This window comes from Vulpes lagopus, chromosome 2 (assembly GCF_018345385.1).
Source record: "Vulpes lagopus strain Blue_001 chromosome 2, ASM1834538v1, whole genome shotgun sequence".
Lineage (NCBI taxonomy): Eukaryota > Metazoa > Chordata > Mammalia > Carnivora > Canidae > Vulpes > Vulpes lagopus.
Window position 1 is genome coordinate 19,749,677 of NC_054825.1, and position 19,655 is coordinate 19,769,331.

General features: G+C 36.4%; 1 protein-coding gene across 11 annotated transcripts in view; it reads right to left on the bottom strand.

Moving 5' to 3' along the window:
- The window catches only part of ADD3 (adducin 3), a 121,301-nt gene that overhangs the window by 17,274 nt on the left and 84,372 nt on the right, over window positions 1-19,655 (bottom strand). For all 11 annotated transcript variants that reach the window (XM_041742680.1, XM_041742678.1, XM_041742676.1 and 8 more), the window contains 2 exons: window positions 13,870-14,092; window positions 1,826-1,964 (listed from right to left, as the gene is read on the bottom strand). In XM_041742680.1, the coding sequence (XP_041598614.1) occupies window positions 1,826-1,964; window positions 13,870-14,064 (334 nt within the window). In that variant the 5' untranslated portion in view covers window positions 14,065-14,092. The remainder of the gene's footprint in view (window positions 1-1,825; window positions 1,965-13,869; window positions 14,093-19,655) is intronic.

Below are 19,655 nucleotides of genomic sequence, written 5' to 3' on the forward strand. Positions count from 1 at the left end.
TTAAAATGGCTTTTTTTAAAAAAAAAAAAAAAAGATTTTATTTATTTATTCATGAGAGACACAGAGAGAGAGAGGCAGAGACATAGGCAGAGGGAGAAGCAGACTCCCTTTGGGGAGCCTGATGTGAGACTCGGTCCTGGGACCCAGGATCACAACCTGAGCCAAAATGCTCAACCACTGAGCCACCCAGGCAACCCTAAAATGGCTTTTCAAGATTAGAATACAATCCAGACTCTGGCTGCAGACTCTGGCTGGGAACCTATTTGAGGCTTTGCCTAGGTTTCTGACCTCACTTTGTTCTACTTGCCCCCTCCAAACCATGCTCTTCAGGTCATAATCTTTCATTTTTGTTCCTTGAAGAGACTGCCAAATTAATGCTAATCTTATTTCCATCTGACACCTGTATTTATTCTTTCTACCTGGAACATTTTCTCTCAATATTGGTATGGTTCGTTCTTTCTTACCATTCAGATTTCAGTTTAAATGTCACCTCTTCAGAGACTCTCCCTCATCACCCAATCTAAAGTAGACACCTAGTTCTTCTATCAGATTACCATCTATTAATTATCTGCATGGGACTTCCTATTATCTGACCATTTTCTTAGCCTATTCTCTGTCTCCACAAGCACAGGAAAACTCTGTCCATCTTATCACAGAATCCCCTATCTCTAACAGGGTGCTTGGAACGTAACAGATACTCAATATTACAGAAAGAGCAAAACAAACCTAACCTTCAAATTCTTGTTTCTTCTCATACAATGTTTCTCCCAAGCTGGAAGAGTGATTTTAGAACTCACAGTTCTTCCCCTCTATCCCCACATCACTACATCACATCAAATCTGTTGCTGTTTTCTCTACTCTTTCTTGGCTATGCCTTTCTCATTGATCTCTTCCTTTTTGTACCCACACTCCTATTTTAGTTTAAGCACTTACACCTCACATCAAGACTCTTTCAAAAAATTTTTTTACCCAAATACGTATGTGCCAACATACTGGTCTGCTCTGAGTTCTATGAACATACCTTTAACCTAGCAAGTTTCCATCATCCCGTCTCTTTTTATGCTATCCCTCTATTTGGAAAGTACTTGAATTCAATGACTCCTACTTATAAATCTTTAACCAAAAAGAAACAAAGAAATGAGAAATGAAGGAAGAGAAGGAAAATGAAAGAAAAAAGAGAAAAAGAAAATCCTTGACTCTGACATGAAGCAGTCCCTGACAGTACCTTCTGGCACTCCGTATCTGTTCGGGTATTGCAGTGAGTTCTGTACATACCTTGCTGAGATATAAAGTACTTAGAGTGTCCAGCTCACCAAACCGGTGCTCTTACCAAAGAGCTGTTAAATAAATAAAATGTCCTCACCCCTCTTTTATACCAAATTCTAACTACTCCATTCTCTAAAGCCTGGTTAATTCACACCTCTCTTTTTCCATAAAGTTTTTTCAGTCTACTTCAGCAGTAATAAGTCCCAACTCCGTGTTCATAGCATAAAGCCTTATAAAAGGTCATCAATTTCTTATGAACTGCTTTGTAATTTTTCTTCTATAGTTACCTTGCAGTTTTAATCTTCTTTGCACTCATGGAATGTCTCAACTAAAATTACACACTTATCTAGGACAGGGCCCTTGTCTTATAAGTATTTTATAGTCTCACAAAGTCTAGTAAATGCCTAGTTGATAAGAAAGGGTAACAGATTTCAACATTATGTTACTCTAAGTATTAGATGTTATAAACTTAAGAACTGAACCAGAGCAGAATATGTTGCCAGAGATGTACAAAGTAGAGATAAAATTATATTTTTTAAACTTTCCAAAACTGACGTACTAAGGGGAGGTGAAGTGAAGCCCGAGAAAGAATTGGCCATGATGTAATCTGCAATCTGTTGTAATGCCAGCAATCCAGTTGGGTTATGGCCTTTCTTCATCTGTTCTTGAATAAGGCATTCCAGGTCTTCCCGAAAGGCCTGAAACACACAAAATAACCACTAAGCACATACATCTCACTTGGAGCAGAACGATCCAAACATAACTTTCTCTATAATCAATCTTCTTCCCATCCCTCTTTTAAATAACCTTTCATCTTCACTATTTTAAAACAAATATAAAACACAAATAATAAAACACTGGAAGAAGCAGCATGCTTTCAGAGGAGGAAAAAAATCATTACGAATTCTTAATCTCAAAGAAAATGAGCTATTATAACATCTACAATAGACAGCTATAGACGAAGCAACCCTGTTAACAATATGGAACTAGAGTACCAGGTATAGACTGATGCACAAAGAGAGCTATTCCTTGCTCAGCAGCCTCATTATCTATGTTAGGCTAGAGTCCCTATTTGAATAGGGGCTAGGCTCTAACTCCAGACTGCCTCATAGCAGAAATCTTCACTAAGGCATACTAAGTATAATACGGCTTCCATTTTATGATTTCCATGGCAATTCCCTAGTTCCACAAACACTGAAAGCAAACTGATAAGAGTTGAGAACTGATTACACTCTTTCTGCAACACTGGGCTAAAGAAAGGACATTTTCCCCCCAACTTTGGGCACTATATGTTCTGTTCTGGAATTCTGCTGTATCTTTTCTTTTGGGGGCTTATGTGCATGTGTTGGAAACAGTGTTTATATAAATAAAAATTCTGAACACTAAGAGAAACTCTTTATTCTAGTAACTCTTGAGTTGATAATATGATTCGTCATCTAAAATCTTGCTCAATCCTTCACATTACTTGAAATAGCTCATTTTTTATTTCCGTAACACCCCACCAATACTTGTTTTATTAAATTCATTATTCGTTCTCTTGCTCAAGCCTTTTTTCATTCACTTTAAACATGAAAGCTCTTGCAATATAAATCCTCTAAACCTTGATCTTGGTTACATGCAAAGCAGAATACCTGCCAGATATTAAACTCGATTTCCCCCCACTTCACCTAAGAGGGAGAAGGCATAAAACTGCTTTGGAATCACTACCTCCAAGAGAAGTACATATGAATACCTTGGAGATCACTGAAGTAATCTTTATCAGAGGGGTGAATTTCCTTTGAGTCACCAACAGTAGCCTTCCTTGTAAGGATGGGAATAAGATCTCCTGGAGTCCCTGCTTAGATGTAGCCTTGCTTAGAGAATGGCTGAATAACGCAGAGGTTTTCAGAAAGGATTTTTTTTTAAATTTTATTTATTTACTCATGAGAGACAGAGAGAGAGAGAGACAGAGACAGAGAGAGAGAGAGAGACAGAGAGAGGCACACACAGGCAGAGGGAGAAGCAGGCTCCATGCAGGGAGCCCAACGTGGGACTCGATCCCGGGTCTCCAGGATCACGTCCTGGGCTGAAGGCAGTGCTAAACCACTGAGCCACCAAGGCTGCCCTTCAGAAAGGATTTCTTAAAAAAAAAAAGGGGGGGGGGGAATAGGAGCACATAGTAGGAAGGAGAAATGTGGTTTGAGGCTATGAGGTTGCAGATATTAGGACCAGTCCTGACTTAATGATTATTTTGCTTTTAGAACAAGTTGAGAGGTATCTGTGATGTGAACTGAAAGAGCTGAGTGCTACCAGTTGTAATCTTAGGAGCTCAACCATGGGGCACCACAGAACACCCTAACTGAGCTTAGCACAGGAAGAGGGAGGTCATCCTTCCCTAATGCACCATGGCGGCCTGAACAGGCATGTCAGTCAACAGTGAACCTGCATCTTCCACTGGACAGGATAAGACTAGTTTTCAACACCACTACCACATGCAGGGAGGTACAGTGGCTATGATGGACTGTATGGACTTTAGCATGACTCACATATGCACATGCACACATATGTATATACCATCTCTTGAATACAGAAGTCACTGATGAACCCTTTTGGACTAAGCCACTAAAGTTCTTGGGACAACTTAAAGGGGAGTAGAAATTCCAAGAGAAAAATGCTTTACTTTCTACTAATACAGCAGGTGGATGTTTGACGGATTAATTTAAAAAATACTAGTGACAGGGGCACCTGAGTGGCACAGTTAGGTATCCAACTCTTGGTTTCCGCTAAGGTTGTGATCTGAGGGTCGTGAAATCAAGCCCCATGTCAGGCTCTGTGCTCAGCAGAGAGTATGCTTGAGATTTTCTCTCCTTCCTTTGCCCCTCCCACTTGTATTTGCTTGCTTGCTCTCTGTCTGTAAAATAAATAAATAAATCTTAAAAAAAATAATAGTGACCATATTTGAATTCTGAGTTCATGGACCAGTTTATACGATGGTTTTTCTTTTACAAATTTGAGGCTTGTTAAATGTTAATCATCAGCACAATTATACAAATTCTAAACATTAATTCCATTGCCTGTATCTACTCCATTTTAAGTATATTAAACCAGAGAAACTATCCTATAAAATATCCTCTACAAAGAAACATTACACTAATCAGAAGTCTCCATTAATAAATTTCCAAGACTTAGTGAACAGAAAATGGTTGTGAGCAAGAGTATTTTTACTTTATTTAAGGCTGAAAAGAATCTTCCAGATATACTCATTTATCTTTATAGAAACTATAGAAAACTTCTGAATACCTAGCAATGGGGCAGTCTACTCTTCTGAAACTTTATCTTCCTTTCAAAACCAAATTTTATTTAAACTTTCTTCAGCTGAAAGCAGCTTTAATCAAGATTCTTTCATTCAGTTAGAAAAAAAAAATGAAAAAAAAAGAAAAAAAAATGATACCTACAATGTGTACCACTCATTATTTACATTGTAATAGCTCTGAGAAATGGGCAGCATTTTATTGAATGCCCCACCTCATATTGTTCCAGGAAGAATTTAAGGTAGATTTCACAGATTAAAACTATATAAAAATAGTTTAGAAAAATTAAGCTAAAGAGAAGAAATAAGCATAAGAAGGTTAGTCAGAGCCAGGATGAGGTTAAGATACAAAGTACATGCTATAAAACTGTAGACATTGGCCAAATTTTATCTAAACTCTCAAGCAGCCAACATAAATTAAGATAATCTGCTCAATTATGCTGATATACAATAGCTTTAAGATTAAAAACCAACCAGATGTTCAAGAGAATCACAACTATTTATGAACTGATGAAATGCTTCTGCTGAGTGGGATGAGAAAGCTAAATATGAAAGGTTGAAAAATTTGTTCAAGGCAGTAAATGCCCAAGGCAAAAACTCAGGTCAAACGCTATTTTCATCAGTAAAAATGCTTTTTCCACTTTCATACATCCCACAATATGGTGATCACCATCCTAAAGCTTTGGGATGATCCATGGTGTCACAGAATGATGTATAAGCCCTCTAAAATCAATTAAGAGAAAAATATTAATTTCCCCTTTAGGGCTAGCTAGTAAATAGCTTCCACACAGTATAGGAAAATAATTTTCAAAATAAATGAAATTTCCTCAGCCTTTTTATACACTTGAAAGTGCTTCAACATATAAGAATTCTTCTATAACCAAAGATTTAGTATTTTTTGCCATGAACATTTATAATTCATTTTTAATGTTTCAAATATTTTTGAAATATTATTCAGATAATTACCTAAGTCATAAAACAATATAGAAACTAATGATACAAAATTATTTAAGCTGGTTTTAAAAATTTATCTATAAACATATTAAGCTTGAAAATATTGTATTAAAAGAATAAAAATTTATCTTTATGATGACAGTTAATCATGTTCCTACTAAAATCCAACGTTAATAAAATAGTCCTTTACAGTTGATTTTCACAACAAAGTCCTGAGGATAGGCAATGAATGATTTGCTCAAGGCTACATAGCTAATAAATAAATGGAGTAAAGATTGAAATCTGGAACTCTGCTGGGCACAGGATCTTTCCTTAATTTATAGGAGATGGGTTGTATCACTGAAACCAAATACAACTAATTAAAGCAGCAGGTATGTTGTGATCAGAAATACAGAGTAAACTTCTTAGGCTAGAGTACAGCATTATTTTGTAATGGAGGAAAAATTTTTAAAGCAGCAGATTATGATGATACTTGCCCTCCTACAGCTAGGAATTCTCCCATCAAAGTAGAATGAAAAGCTAACTTATACACAGGGCAGTAAAATCATATGCTGGGCTTCTAAAGTCACACTGAATCAACAATTCTCTAGAGTGTCCACTAAAGAAGAGTCAGGTTAAAAGATCATGGGACGCCTGGGTGGCTCAACAGTTGAGTGTCTGCCTTCGGCTCAGGGTGTGATCCTGAGTCCAGGGATCGAGTCCACATCAGGCTCCCCAAGGGAGTCTGCTTCTCCCTCTGCCTAGTCTCTGCCCCTCTCTCTGCATCTCTCATGAATACATAAAATCTTTGGGGGAAAAAAAAAAAGACCAAACAGCATATATATAGAGAGAGCAGAAAAGAGGAGGTCATGGGAGTTTTTACACCTTCAAAGCATGAATACATGAATGTGAATAAGCCAGACTACCCACAGGATGATAAATTCTTTGTGACCTTCTAGAAACCAAAATACAGTCTAAGGGAATTATGATTACATAATATTCCAAGTGTTGTCATAAAATGCTTTAAATCAGCAATATTGTATACAACTTATCCATACAATTTTCACAAAAACACTTGCCTACTATGTGCTAGGCACTGCACAACTTGCTTTTATGTTATTTAGTTGTCACAACAACCCGACAAGGTTCATTTTACCAACAAGGAAACCGAAGCTCAAGTTAAGTGAGTTTCCTAAGTCACATAGCTAATATGTGGTGGTGAACCCATATCCAAGACAAGCACCATGTGCATATATGTATGTATAAAAACATTCCTATAAACAGATTAAAACTGGAAGTGAGAAAATAGGCTGACTCCTAAAAGGTCAAGATAGTCTGGTACTCCAGAATCTCCATAATTCATCTTGTGACTTTTTAGCTATATCTACTGTACTACCTTATACTCCAGGTTAGCTTATGAGGTTTGCTCACCACTCTCTGATCACAATCTGTACTTTTCTATCCCTGCTCACTCTATTTCATCAAAGGGAAATGCTGGCTTCCTCTGGTCCTTTACCTATCAGTTTTCAGTCTTTATCACACTCATCTTAAATGCCACCTTCTTCTTGGAGTCTCTCCTTTAATCACCCCAATTAGGTGGGATCTCAATTTCTTCTCTCTCCCACCTGCCCTAAATTCTTTTAACATTTGCCTTTACTATACTTAGGGTACCTGTCATATGACTGTGATTTGCTTTTCCCACTCTACTGCACCATGATATGGGATGTTGGGGCCATTGACTCTCACACTTCTAGAGCTTCCTTCATCTTTCAGTGCTCAATGAATAAAATTTTCCCTTTCTTTTCCTAAAACATAAGGAAAGAAAGTAAAGAATCTGATCTCAATCTTGACTGAGTTAATGATAGCAAAATCCACCTCATAGGTTTTCAGCACTGGAATTTGGGGCTCTAGAAAACGATCTTAAAAGTCTGTTACTGGGATCCCTGGGTGGCGCAGCGGTTTGGCGCCTGCCTTTGGCCCAGGGCGCGATTCTGGAGACCCGGGATCGAATCCCACGTCAGGCTCCCGGTGCATGGAGCCTGCTTCTCCCTCTGCCTATGTCTCTGCCTCTCTCTCTCTCTCTCTGTATGACTATCATAAATAAAAATTTAAAAAAAAAAATGAAAAGATTTAAAAAAAAAAAAAGTCTGTTACTTGAGTAAGAAATTCTTCCTGTGTAGTTAGGTCTGTCCATCATCTAATGGGAGAATTCATCTTTTTTAATAAGAAATGAATCTTCCCTGACTTACAAATTTTTGAAAAGTCATTTAATTCTTCAACTCAAACAAAATTCTGCTTGAAAACTTGGTTTGTCTCCAGAGCATTATAGTTTGGACAGCTCTCTCATTAAACACATGTCTAAAACAGTATGGTTAAAAAAAAAAAAAATCACTAGATGAAAAACAGAATGTTTAAGTTAAAAGAGGGTGTCTTAAAAGCCCTATCTGAATCTTATACCTTTTTATTTTATATATGGTCAATAGTGAGGTAGCAATCCTATAAATGCGGAATTCATAAGGTATGGATAAAAATAAATAGGATTATAAAAACATGAAAGATGTGGAAATCTGAGATTCATATAGGTGAGAGTGTACTTAAGTACATACATATTCATGTATACTAAAAACCAAAGGCAGAATTTTCTTGAAGTATCAGACCCTAGCTTCTGTATCTAGGATGAAAGGTGTTGTAAATCACAGAAAAGAGGGGAGGAAAAATCACAGAAAAGAGGACCAATTTGATAAAAGAAACTGAACTGATGCAATTATTTCAGTTAAGGCTTTAAAAAAAAAAAAGAAAAGAAAATCACATAGGCTGATTTCTAAGTAATGTTTATCTTCTGGACATCAAGTAACAGAATACTGATAAATTTCACTGATACATTTTAAATAGTAATACCTGGATGTTCTACCTCATAATAATTACTAGAGATGGGATCCCTGGGTGGCGCAGCGGTTTAGCGCCTGCCTTTGGCCCAGGGCGCGATCCTGGAGACCCGGGATCGAATCCCACGTCGGGCTCCCGGTGCATGGAGCCTGCTTCTCCCTCAGCCTATGTCTCTGCCTCTCTCTCTCTCTCTCTCTATCATAAATAAATAAAAAAAATTAAAAAAAAAATTACTAGAGAAAAAAGTTGGAGCAAAAAGAAAAAAGATTACAGACTTGTCTCCCAACGCATCCTGCAATTATGTTATTAGATCTCTCCCAAGCATGATTAGGAGAGTATCAAACTTACTTAGAATTTCTTCATTAAGAAATGTATTCATTTGGAAATAGATTACCACTGGTCCTGTCGAAGGGAGAAAAAACAAATAAACCAAATTTTCTTCTGGATGGTCTTTGTCCTCTGCCTAAGTCTTAATATGAAGCTAAGGGCTAGAATAATAGCTTTTCTTGAAGCTTGTTTATAATAAAAATGCAAACAAAATCAATGAATTCTTGTATCTTACAGTTCCAAAATGATCAGATAAATCATGGTGGTTTTGATCAACTAATCTAATTAAGGTGCCCTCAACTTTTTTTCATTAGAGAGTGAGGGAAGGAAGGACAGAGGGAGGACAAGGAGAGAGAATCTTAAGCTGGCATGGAGCCTGATGCAGGGCTCAATCTCACAACCCCGAGATCATGACCTGAGCTGAAATTGAGAGTTCAGCCGCTTAACTGAGCCAACCAGGCGCCCCATCACCACCCTGTTAACATGTTAGGCCTTACTTACAGCAATACTCTAAAAGGTGAAGTTTCTCCTATCTTCAAAGTAAGCTTGTAGCATTACACACATTGCCCTGTTATTAAGAAGTGTCAATGTGCCTGATGTATCACCACGTATATATTCCTGTTGTTCTATCCTTCGGAGTACCATTGCACACCTCTATCAACCAGTCTAAACTGTTTCTCTTAACAGTAAGGTTTAAGAACACTGATTCTTCTTCTGAAATCCACCAAATGTTTTCCATATTAAGTTGTCAAGTTCAGCAGGAGCCTGATGGACAACATTCAAATGTTTAATGACTCCAAGCCCACCCAGCTATTCATATATCCATCCATCTACATAGAACTTTATTAAATATCTACTATGCACAATGTCCTTCTAGTTTTTCAACTTGCATGCTTCCTTAAGATTGGTGAAGCATCATTTAATTCCAACGGTTTGCCCTCGACACTTCATTGTGAGATAAGGGGGTTAATGATAACCTAGGGTCTCCATAGACATATATATGAGGAGTGTATTGGTCAAAAAAAACCTTGTGGATTCTCCCTAGTACATTAATGTGATCTCTAGCTAAACCTAGTTTACTCACCAGTGCTTAATTTATGAGACAAATACTGTATTAAATAAAAACATTTATGTATATATATATATATAAATATATGACAAAAAGATTAAATTCCTAGAAAGAAGTAATAAAGTAATACTTGGGAGTCTGGATGAGACATACTTTTATTTTCTTAGCTCAAGGCAATAAGGTACTGTGTTTGTCATTCAAATTTACAGACACCAAAATATCTTATGATTGAAAACTTTTCTTGTGTTGGTTACATTAACCTAAGCAACAGAATCTGAAGATGAATAAAGCAATAATAATATATGGGTAGAGTTTTTTCATTGTTACTGAATGTTTTAAGTGGTACAGGCTATTGGTTAAGAGTGTGAGGTTTAGAGTTTACATTCAGAGACCACCATTTAACTAAACTTGTAAAAACTTCAGCAAGTTATCTAATGCCTCTAAGTTTCAGTTTATTCATCTGTAAACTAGAGATATTAATACTTATTTTGATTGAGTTGTTTTGAGGATTAAACAGGATTTGATACATAACAGGTGCCCATAATAAGTATTAATAAGGGGCTTAAAAAGAAGTATTATACTTTGTTTTTATTAGTTTCTCTATTTTCCTTCTCAGGTAATCAACATTTTAAATAGAAGGCTTATAAACTCTTTTCCTATAAGAATTAGTAATATCTTTGATTTTGATCTTTCTGGTTATGCATTCTAACAAGAGTAAACCGCAATATTCATAGGAGACCCACATAAGTTTTAAGAGAATTGTATTAGCAGAAATACCACAAGCTCAGGCATAAAGGAATAAAGATAATTCCAAAAGAAAATAAATCTTTGAAACTCGAAACCTCTACAAGAAGGAAGTTCACTGAAAAAAAAAAGAAACACAACAACACAGGCTACCATTCAAAAAAAGGAAAGATGATTCAGGAGGTAGAACGAAAAGTCCAGAAGGCAGAGCCACTAGCTAGAGTGACCCTCTAGAAATAGAAGGACTGGGTCTCCATCAAGGGAACTTCCAAAAATTTGCTCAGATAGATTCCACAATTACTATGGACCAGTTATTCCTTTGTACCTCTAAATTCCCCCTTTTGAGTAGGAATATCTATATAGCAGTTATCTTTGCCTACCCCAGCACTGCCTGTGTGTGAGAGCAGATAACTTGTCCCTTTAGTTCTCAGGTGTCTAGACTGAGAAGAACTGTACTAAAGGAGCTCCACTTAAGAAATCACACTGAGGAGCATCATCTGCAGCTGGAACAGAGGTAGACTGAATTCTAAGATTCTGGATTCAGGTAAATGCTGTAATGAGATGAGTCTTTTGCAGGGGTGTTAGGAGAGAGTGAGTACATTTTGCATGTGGAAGGAGGGTAAATAAATTGTGGCAGACTACAGTGCTTTTAAACTAAATTGTGATCAAAGTAGACAATCCTCCCTTTAAAAGGAGAATCTTAATTCCTCTCCCTTTAAAAGGAGAATCTTAATTCCTCTCTCCATATGAGCTGAAGTTAGTGATTCACTTCTTTTTTTTTTTTTTTTTTAATTTTTATTTATTTATGATAGTCACAGAGAGAGAGAGAGAGAGGCAGAGACACAGGTGGAGGAAGAAGCAGGCCCCATGCACCGGGAGCCCGATGTGGGATTCGATCCCGGGTCTCCAGGATCGCGCCCTGGGCCAAAGGCAGGCGCCAAACCGCTGCGCCACCCAGGGATCCCTAGTGATTCACTTCTAACTACAACTGGAAGGGATGGTGTTTAATGTCTAAGATTCAGTCATAAATTGCACTACAGACTTCTGGTTTTCTCTCAGATACATGCTCTGGAGGAGAACACTCAAACTGCCTCAGGTAAAGGTCTACATGGCCAGGAATTATGGCCTTTTGCCAAAACCCATGTGAGTGACCCGTCTCAAGAGCGGAAACCTCCAGGCCAGTCAAGCCCTCAAATGACAGCAGCCCTGGATGATGTCTTGACTGCAACTTCAGCTAAGCTGCTCCTGAATTCCTGATCCACAGAAACGATGAGATAATAGAAGTTTGTTGTTTTAAGCTGTTAAGTTTTTGGGTAACTTGTTATTTAACAGTAGATACTAATACAGGTCACCATGGGTTATTTCCTTGGGTGAAGTGTGTTGTCTTAAATTTGAAAACTGTTATCCCAAAATAGGAAGACAAAATGTATACATTTATTCTAAGTCACAAGTGAAATTTTAAATTCCCTACCAAAGATCTAGGGGAAAAAACGATCAATCCACAATTCTTTTAAGTCATCTTTGTTCCTCTCTGGGTTGAAAATTACCACTCCTGCTAAATGAATATGGAAATGATAATCTTTATGTCTGATTTTTCCTATTATTTCATTAAGCTCCGTAGGACATAAGTGAAATTGATACCTCTAGCCAATTTACAAATGGAAATACATAGGTATAAAAAAAATCAGAGCATCTACTCAAAGTTATGCTGTCATTATTTAATGGGGAAATTAAATGAAAAGCCTCATATAGAAATGCTGCTTAGTACATTTTCCTTTTAAACTCTATAGTTAAAACTGGATGGTCCTTTTTGGAGTACTTTTTTTTTTTTTTTTTTTTTACGATTTTATTTATTTATTCATGAGAGACGCAGAGAGAAAGAAGCAGAGACACAGGCAGAGGGAGAAGCAGGCTCCATGCAGGGAGCCTGATGTGGGACTTGATCCTGGATCTGGGGATTATGCCCTGAGTCAAAGGCAGACACTCAACTGCTGAGCCACCGAGGTATCCCTTTTTGGGAGTACTTCTGAAAGAAATCTCAATATTTAACAACTTTGAACAAAATCTGAATTTCATCTCATTCTTTCAATTACTTTATACTATATGTTACTATAATCATTTGGCTAATAAGTTAGTTCTTAAAAGCGGGGTGTGTTTCTTTAGAAAAGAAAATTTATTTATTTTGATCCAAATAATTAATGTGCCCTTCAAGTATTTATAAACACAGAAAATTTAGGTTTGCATAAAAGAAGGCACTGAATATTTACTCCCTCATGATGAATCCTCTGGTTAATCTCCTTTCCATTGGGAAAGGATATCTTTATGGGTTTATTTAAAGGGTAGGTTTAAAGTTAAGCTATACTTAAATTTCTCAAAGCTTGCATTGCTTTTATAACTTGTACTTGCTTTTATCTAGGTCACTGGATAGCTGAATTACTCAGAGTGGAATTCCCCTTCGGCCTTGGGCTCAACCTCTGTAATTAAATTCACAAGGGCACAACAAAAATGATTTACCAGGGCCACCTGAGGCAGTTCTATGCCTTGATGCTTATTTTAGTACTGAAGTTGGAAACCTAATATAACCCCAACATGGGCATCATGTGTCTATGTTTGCTGAACTCTACCCTTAAGGAGTCCATGAACTTCATTATGAATAAAGTTACTTAAAAAAAAAAAAGAATAAAGTTACTAATTCATTTTGCATCTTAAATCAAGCTATTCTCTCATTTTCCATCACTGATATGTGACTTTTGCAATTCCACTAAGGGTTTGTAAGAAAACTCACAAATCATTTGAAGATGATTTACCAAACTTGGATATTACTGTGCAGACAGAATTTTAAGCTTAAGTTTATAATCCACTTTTAATTTAGTTAGCTTTGGCATGTATGCATACATGTATGCCTGCATTACATGTATGTAACATTAGGTTACCAAATCACAGACCACCTGAAAAACCTTAAGTCTTCCTATCCCGCTCTGAGCATCAAGGTACACAAAGAAAGAAAACATGTGCTTGGGATGTACCTAACTCATTTCTTGTTTCCCAACAATTCAGTCCTTTCTTTTCTACACAGATATTCACTCTGAATTGGGTATCCTAGCTCAGCTGGATCTTTTGTCCTTTAATGAAGCATTACCCGCAGAAATCACACAAAGAAAATTTACACCATCAAGACAGTACTAGTTTGTTATTAAAGCTTTGCAAATTAAGTATTTAAATTAGGGGCATCTAGTAGTCATTCTTCCTTCATCATCTTTCTAATGTGAGCATATTTTAAGGTACCTCCTACCTCACTCTATCAAGGTTTCCAGAGAGAAGAAAAATAAAGCCTTCTATAATTATTTCAACTCACAGGACTTTGCAAGATCTGAGTAACTCGTTTCCTCTGTTCCATCATATTGAAGTCTTGTCGTAGATCAGGAGACATGTTCCTCTCCCTAATGTATTCTGGGTCATTTTCATTGATGCGATCGAAATACCTCTCTTTGTGAGGCATGCTAGGAGGAGGAGGAGTAGTGACCACAGCTTGGTTGGCATCTGAACTCATGCTTCAAGTCGGAGACTCCCCTTGTTATCTGCATTAATAAACACAAAGGAGGACATTCATGATAAGCTCATTATTAAACTTGGATTTTATGGAGGTCAAGTAGAACTCTTTTTTTTTCCCCCCAGAGTATCAGTGGCAACTTTCAAAAGTAGCTTCTCAAAAATTATTAGAACAATATTTTATTAAAGTAAAAATATCTTATAGTCCTAAGTTGGAAATTGCTATTTTCAGAGGTAATGAAAACTCTTCAATTCAGTTATAATAAGTCATTAGCTGCTAACTGAATCTTTAGAGGGAGCAACAATCAAAATCTCCAAAAGTAAACATCACATCTTTTAAAATGGCAAAATTTCCACAATCTGTGATTACTGTCACTAGAGCTTGTCTTTTCTCTCTTATGCTTTCTTATTGTTAAACCAAACTTTGGCCATATTTAAAGACCACTACATTTTATAGCAAGTGTAATTTACTAACATATGAGAAAAAAACAGCTTTAAGTTTTTCTGATGATTCAACTTCCTCGGGGGAAATATAGGAATTAACTAAGGTTGCCAGACTATGGGTAACTTCCACAGATAGTGCTTCAAATTCAAGTAAGGAACAGTAAAAAGCTATTCAGAAACCATGTGAACAGCTGATTCACTTAATTATCATGATAATCACACTCTTCTAGACAGATCTAGAAGGAAGAAGGTAAAAGCCACTTTCTTCTTAGGATCTGAATCTCTGATAAATACTAGAGATATCTGGTCTCATCTTTAAAACACAGGAACAACCAGGGAGATTACTGTATTTGTCTCTAATAATAGTCTTCTCTGATAGCATTAATCTCCACAGCTGCCTTGGTGCAACTTAGACCAAGCAAACTAACTTTAAGACATTAAAAATTCTTGCATTAGATGACATGATACATATATAAAGAAAACCCTAAAGATTCTACCAAAAAACTACCAGAACTGATAAATGAGTTCAGTAAGGTCACAGGATATAAAATCAATGTACAGAAATATGTTGCATTTCTATACACTAATCATGAAACAGCAGAAAACTAAGAAAACAATCCCATTTATAACTGCACCAAAAATAAAATGCCTAGGAATAAACTTAACAAAGGAGGTAAAACACCTTCAAAAACTGTAGAACAGGGGAGCCCGGGTGGCTCAGCAGTTTAGCGCCACCTTCAGCCCAGGGCCTGATCCCAGAGTCCTCGGATCGAGTCCCACATCAGGCTGCCTGGATGGAGCCTGCTTCTCCCTCTGCCTGTGTCTCTGCCTCTCTCTCTGTGTCTCTCATGAATAAATAAAATCTTAAAAAAAAAAAACAAAAACTGTAGAACACTAATTAAAGAAATTGAACATAAAGAAATGGAAAGACATTCCATACTCATACAATGGAAGAACAGATACTGTTAAGATACCCATACTACCTAGGACAATCTACAGATTTAAAGCAATCTCTATCAAAACATCAACAGTGTTTTTCACAGAACTAGAACAATCTTAAAATTTGTGTGGAACCACAAAAGACCCCAAAAAGCCAAAACAATGTTGAAAAAGAAAAACAGGGATGCCTGGGTGCCTTAGCAGTTGAGCATCTGCCTTCGGCACAGGGTTTGATCCCACAGTCCTGGCATCGAGTCCCACATCAGGGTCCCTGCACAGAGCCTGCTTCTCCCTCTGTCTATGTCTCTGCCTCTCTCTCCCTGTCTCTCATGAATAAATAAATAAAATCTTAAAAAAAAAAAAAAAAAGAAAAGAAAAAACTGGAGGTATCACAATTCCAGACTTCAGGTTACACTACAAAACTGTAATAATAAAAACAGTATGGCATTGCCACAAAAACAGACACTTAGATCAATGGAAGGCAGTAGAAAGCTCAGAAATAAACCCACAATTATATGGTTAATTAATCTTTAACAAAAGAGGCAAGAATATGCTAGCCACTGAACTTTACATTGTATGAGTTTATTTATTTCTCTTAATCCCATGAGGTAGGTGTTATCTCTGTTTTACAAATGAGGAAATAAAATCATCGAGAAGTAACTTGTCTCAGGCCAAAGAGCTAGCAAGTGGTGGACTGGGGATTTAAATCTAGTCTGTAGCTGTCTAAAGCCACTGGTCTTAATCACAACCCACACCCAGAGATAAGCTAGTACTTTCTTTTCTAATGCTAATTTCAGCTACTTAGTAGCACCGATTATTTTTTTTGTTTTTGAGGCTGCTAAAACCTTTCTAAACAAATGCCTTCTTTCTAAACAAAGAAGTACCAGAATTGCCTTGGTTTGTAAGGAGTCACGCATCTCCACTATAGTGCTTCCCAAAGAGGGTTATTTTAAGGGAATAAACTGGTAGATTCTACTTCTTCTTAATCCTGAACAACTAAACTAAGTATTTCTGCTTCTAGGGATATGGAAAACAACTCTGTTCCAGGGCTCTTCTCTTTAAAATTAACCAAGCCTATTTTTAAATTCAAGTATAATAACATACAGTGTTATATTAGTTTCAGTTGTATAATATGATTCAACAATTCTACATGTTTCTTAGCGCTCATCAAGATAAGTGTCCTCTTAATCTCTTTTATCTATCTCCCCCACCCCCATCTCTCTGGCTACTAGTTTGTTCTCTACATTTAAGAGTCTTGGGGTGTTTTTTTTTTGGGGGGGGTCTCTTTGTTTTCTTAAATTCCACATGAGTGAAATTTTAGGTATTTGTCTTTCCTGATTTATTTCACTCTGACTTAAATACCCTTTAGGTCCATCCATTCTGCTGCAAATGGCAAGATTTCATTTTTTTATGTCTGAGTAATATTCCAGTGTGGTGTTATGTGTGTATGTGCATGTGCATGTGCGCGCGCACGCACGCACGCACACACACACACACACACACACACTCTTTATCCATTCATCTATCGATGGACACTTCCATATTTTGGCTATTGTTAACTAATGCTGCAATAAACATAGGGGTGTATATAACTTTCTGAATTAATGCTTTTGTTTTATTTGGGTAAATACCCAATAGTGGAATTACTGGATTAGATGGTATTCTATTTTTAATTTTTTTTAGGAACTTCCATACTGTTTTCCACAGGGGTTGCACCAGCTTCCCAACAGTACATGAGGGTTCCTTTTTCTTGGTATCCTTGCCAATACTTGTTATTTCTTGACTTTAGCCATTCTGATAGATGTAAAGTGACATTTTGTGGTTTTAATCAATCCTATTTTTTTTGTATATTTTTTTATTGGAGTTTGATTTACCAACATATAACACCCAGTGTTCATCCCATCAAGTGCCCCCCCAGTACCCATCACCCAGTCACCCCATCCCCCTGCCCACCTCCCCTTCTACTACCCCTTGTTCATTTCCCAATATTAGGAGTCTCTCATGTTCTATCACCCTCTCTGATATTTCCCACTCATTTTCTCTCCTTTCCCCTATAATCCTTTTCACTATTTTTTATATTCCCTGAATGAATGAGACCATATGTTTGTCCTTCTCCGTAATCAATCCCATTTTTAGGTTACAATATACAGTTATCCTTTCTAGTACTTCAGAGCAATATAAACCAGTGCAAACTAGCGTCAACTCCATTGCGGAAAAATATGTGTCTTCTAAGAGGATTCTTTGAATTGAAAATGATGAAGGAAAACAGATCTTTTTTTTTTTATAAAGTAATGTTATAAAACTTATTGTCAACACTATAGGTTTCCCTCTGGCCATGCAGCTTAGAAACAAGGTATCTGGTATAAACAAAAATTCTCATTTAAAAAATCTTATCCAAATATTTATGAAATAACCACCCAACATGTATATTTAAAGAAATTTAGGTTGAAGGCACAAATAGATGAAATACTCTTGAATGATGGCTTTTAAACTTTTTAAAAATGGCAATCCACAATAAGAAATACATTTTATAGTGTAATCACATACAAATATATACAGATATATATGAATATATACATATATGAGATATGTAACTGGAATAAATTTATGGTACTTTCCCTTACTAAGCAGTACATTCTGATATTTTGTTTTAATCTTTTTCATTAAAAAAAAAAATACTGGTCAAATAGATTCTTGGTCTACTAATGGGTTGTGACCCACAGTCTGAAAAACACTATTCTAGAAACTCTAAGTTATGGTCAGATGGGAAACTGAAAGGAAAAGAGGTGTGTTTGTATGAGATAGAGAGGAGGGAATGAATATATGCTAGAGATGGAAGGGAATTGGAAATGCTTGTGATTTTTTAAAAAATGTTTATGGCAGGCTATAGCAGTAAGATCCTAGTGATCTGGGGGATAATTAAATTTTCCTCCATTTGGGCACTTAGAAAGTGCCATCTGTATTACTCAATGTCCATTTGTTTTCATTTTTCCTTGAGTTTTATCTAGTTCTAGTTCAATTTTCCAGATCTCTTTGCTTATGTATGTAGTCCCCACGGGCGGGGGACTCCATAAGTGGCGGATGAATTGAATTATTTTGCTACATTACAACTCCTCCTAAATCAGTCTGGTTTGTATTAGTTCTAGGCTGAGAATGGTAAAAACAATCTTATGAAAAGTTATTAAAGAAAGTCTTTTCAAACTTAATTCTTGGCAGTTTTAACAGCTTCTTCTAGAACATAAGCAAAAAGATTATCGTACTTTCAAGTACCAGGCCTATTGTTCCATATTTAAAACAAAAATCAAAGATATGCCAAGACTTCAAAGCAGCATATTTGGTTAAAACAACAACAGCAACAACAACAAATGCTAGCTTACTGAGTTAGAGTTTTTCTTAATGAAATTTACTGTAAAATTGTGAAGGTATTTAAAGTTTTAAAAAACAATTTGGACCCTGCACAAACTATAACAAGCCATAACCTTAGACTGACTGGTGAAGTTTTACTCATTTTAAATTCTAAGAGGAATAAACTACTTTCAACTGCTAGCCAAGATTTTATAAACAACTGACACGGAAATCAACAGATTTGGAAAAATGGAACTAGGCACAGATAAAAGTCAAGATAAAAAAGAAAGAAAAAAACCCTAAACAATGAGCACTGAATAGCAAATGTAATATAAGTAATACAAATGACACTACCTAAGTGCCCCAATGGAAGAAGATTAAATTATCCCACAAGCACTAGAGTCTTATTGTTATAATGCCTATTGATTCTATTGAAAGTTCTCTTGAAACACTGCACACTAGATTCAAGGATCACATTTTATAGATAAGAGGAAACTACACTCTGAGGCACTGAGTGATTTTTCTCAAGCTACCATGCTCAAGTATCAGATATTGCCATAATAATGGCACATACTAGTACTATCATGTCATTCGTAGATTGCTCCATTGTCAAAATTTACTTTTCCAATGAAATATATGGAAAAAAACAGGCCTATCACAAACATTTTATGCAGGAATTCTATAAATATCATGGACTGTGGAGAATAAACTATAAAGATGGCTTACAAATTTTAGCACATGTAAACAGACTTAATTGTATGGTTGTCCCTCTAGCATACACATAAAAGTAGATATACAAATTAGGTTTATTTCAGTGGTAATCTGCTTTACCCAAATACACAAAAAACAAATTTAAGTAACTAG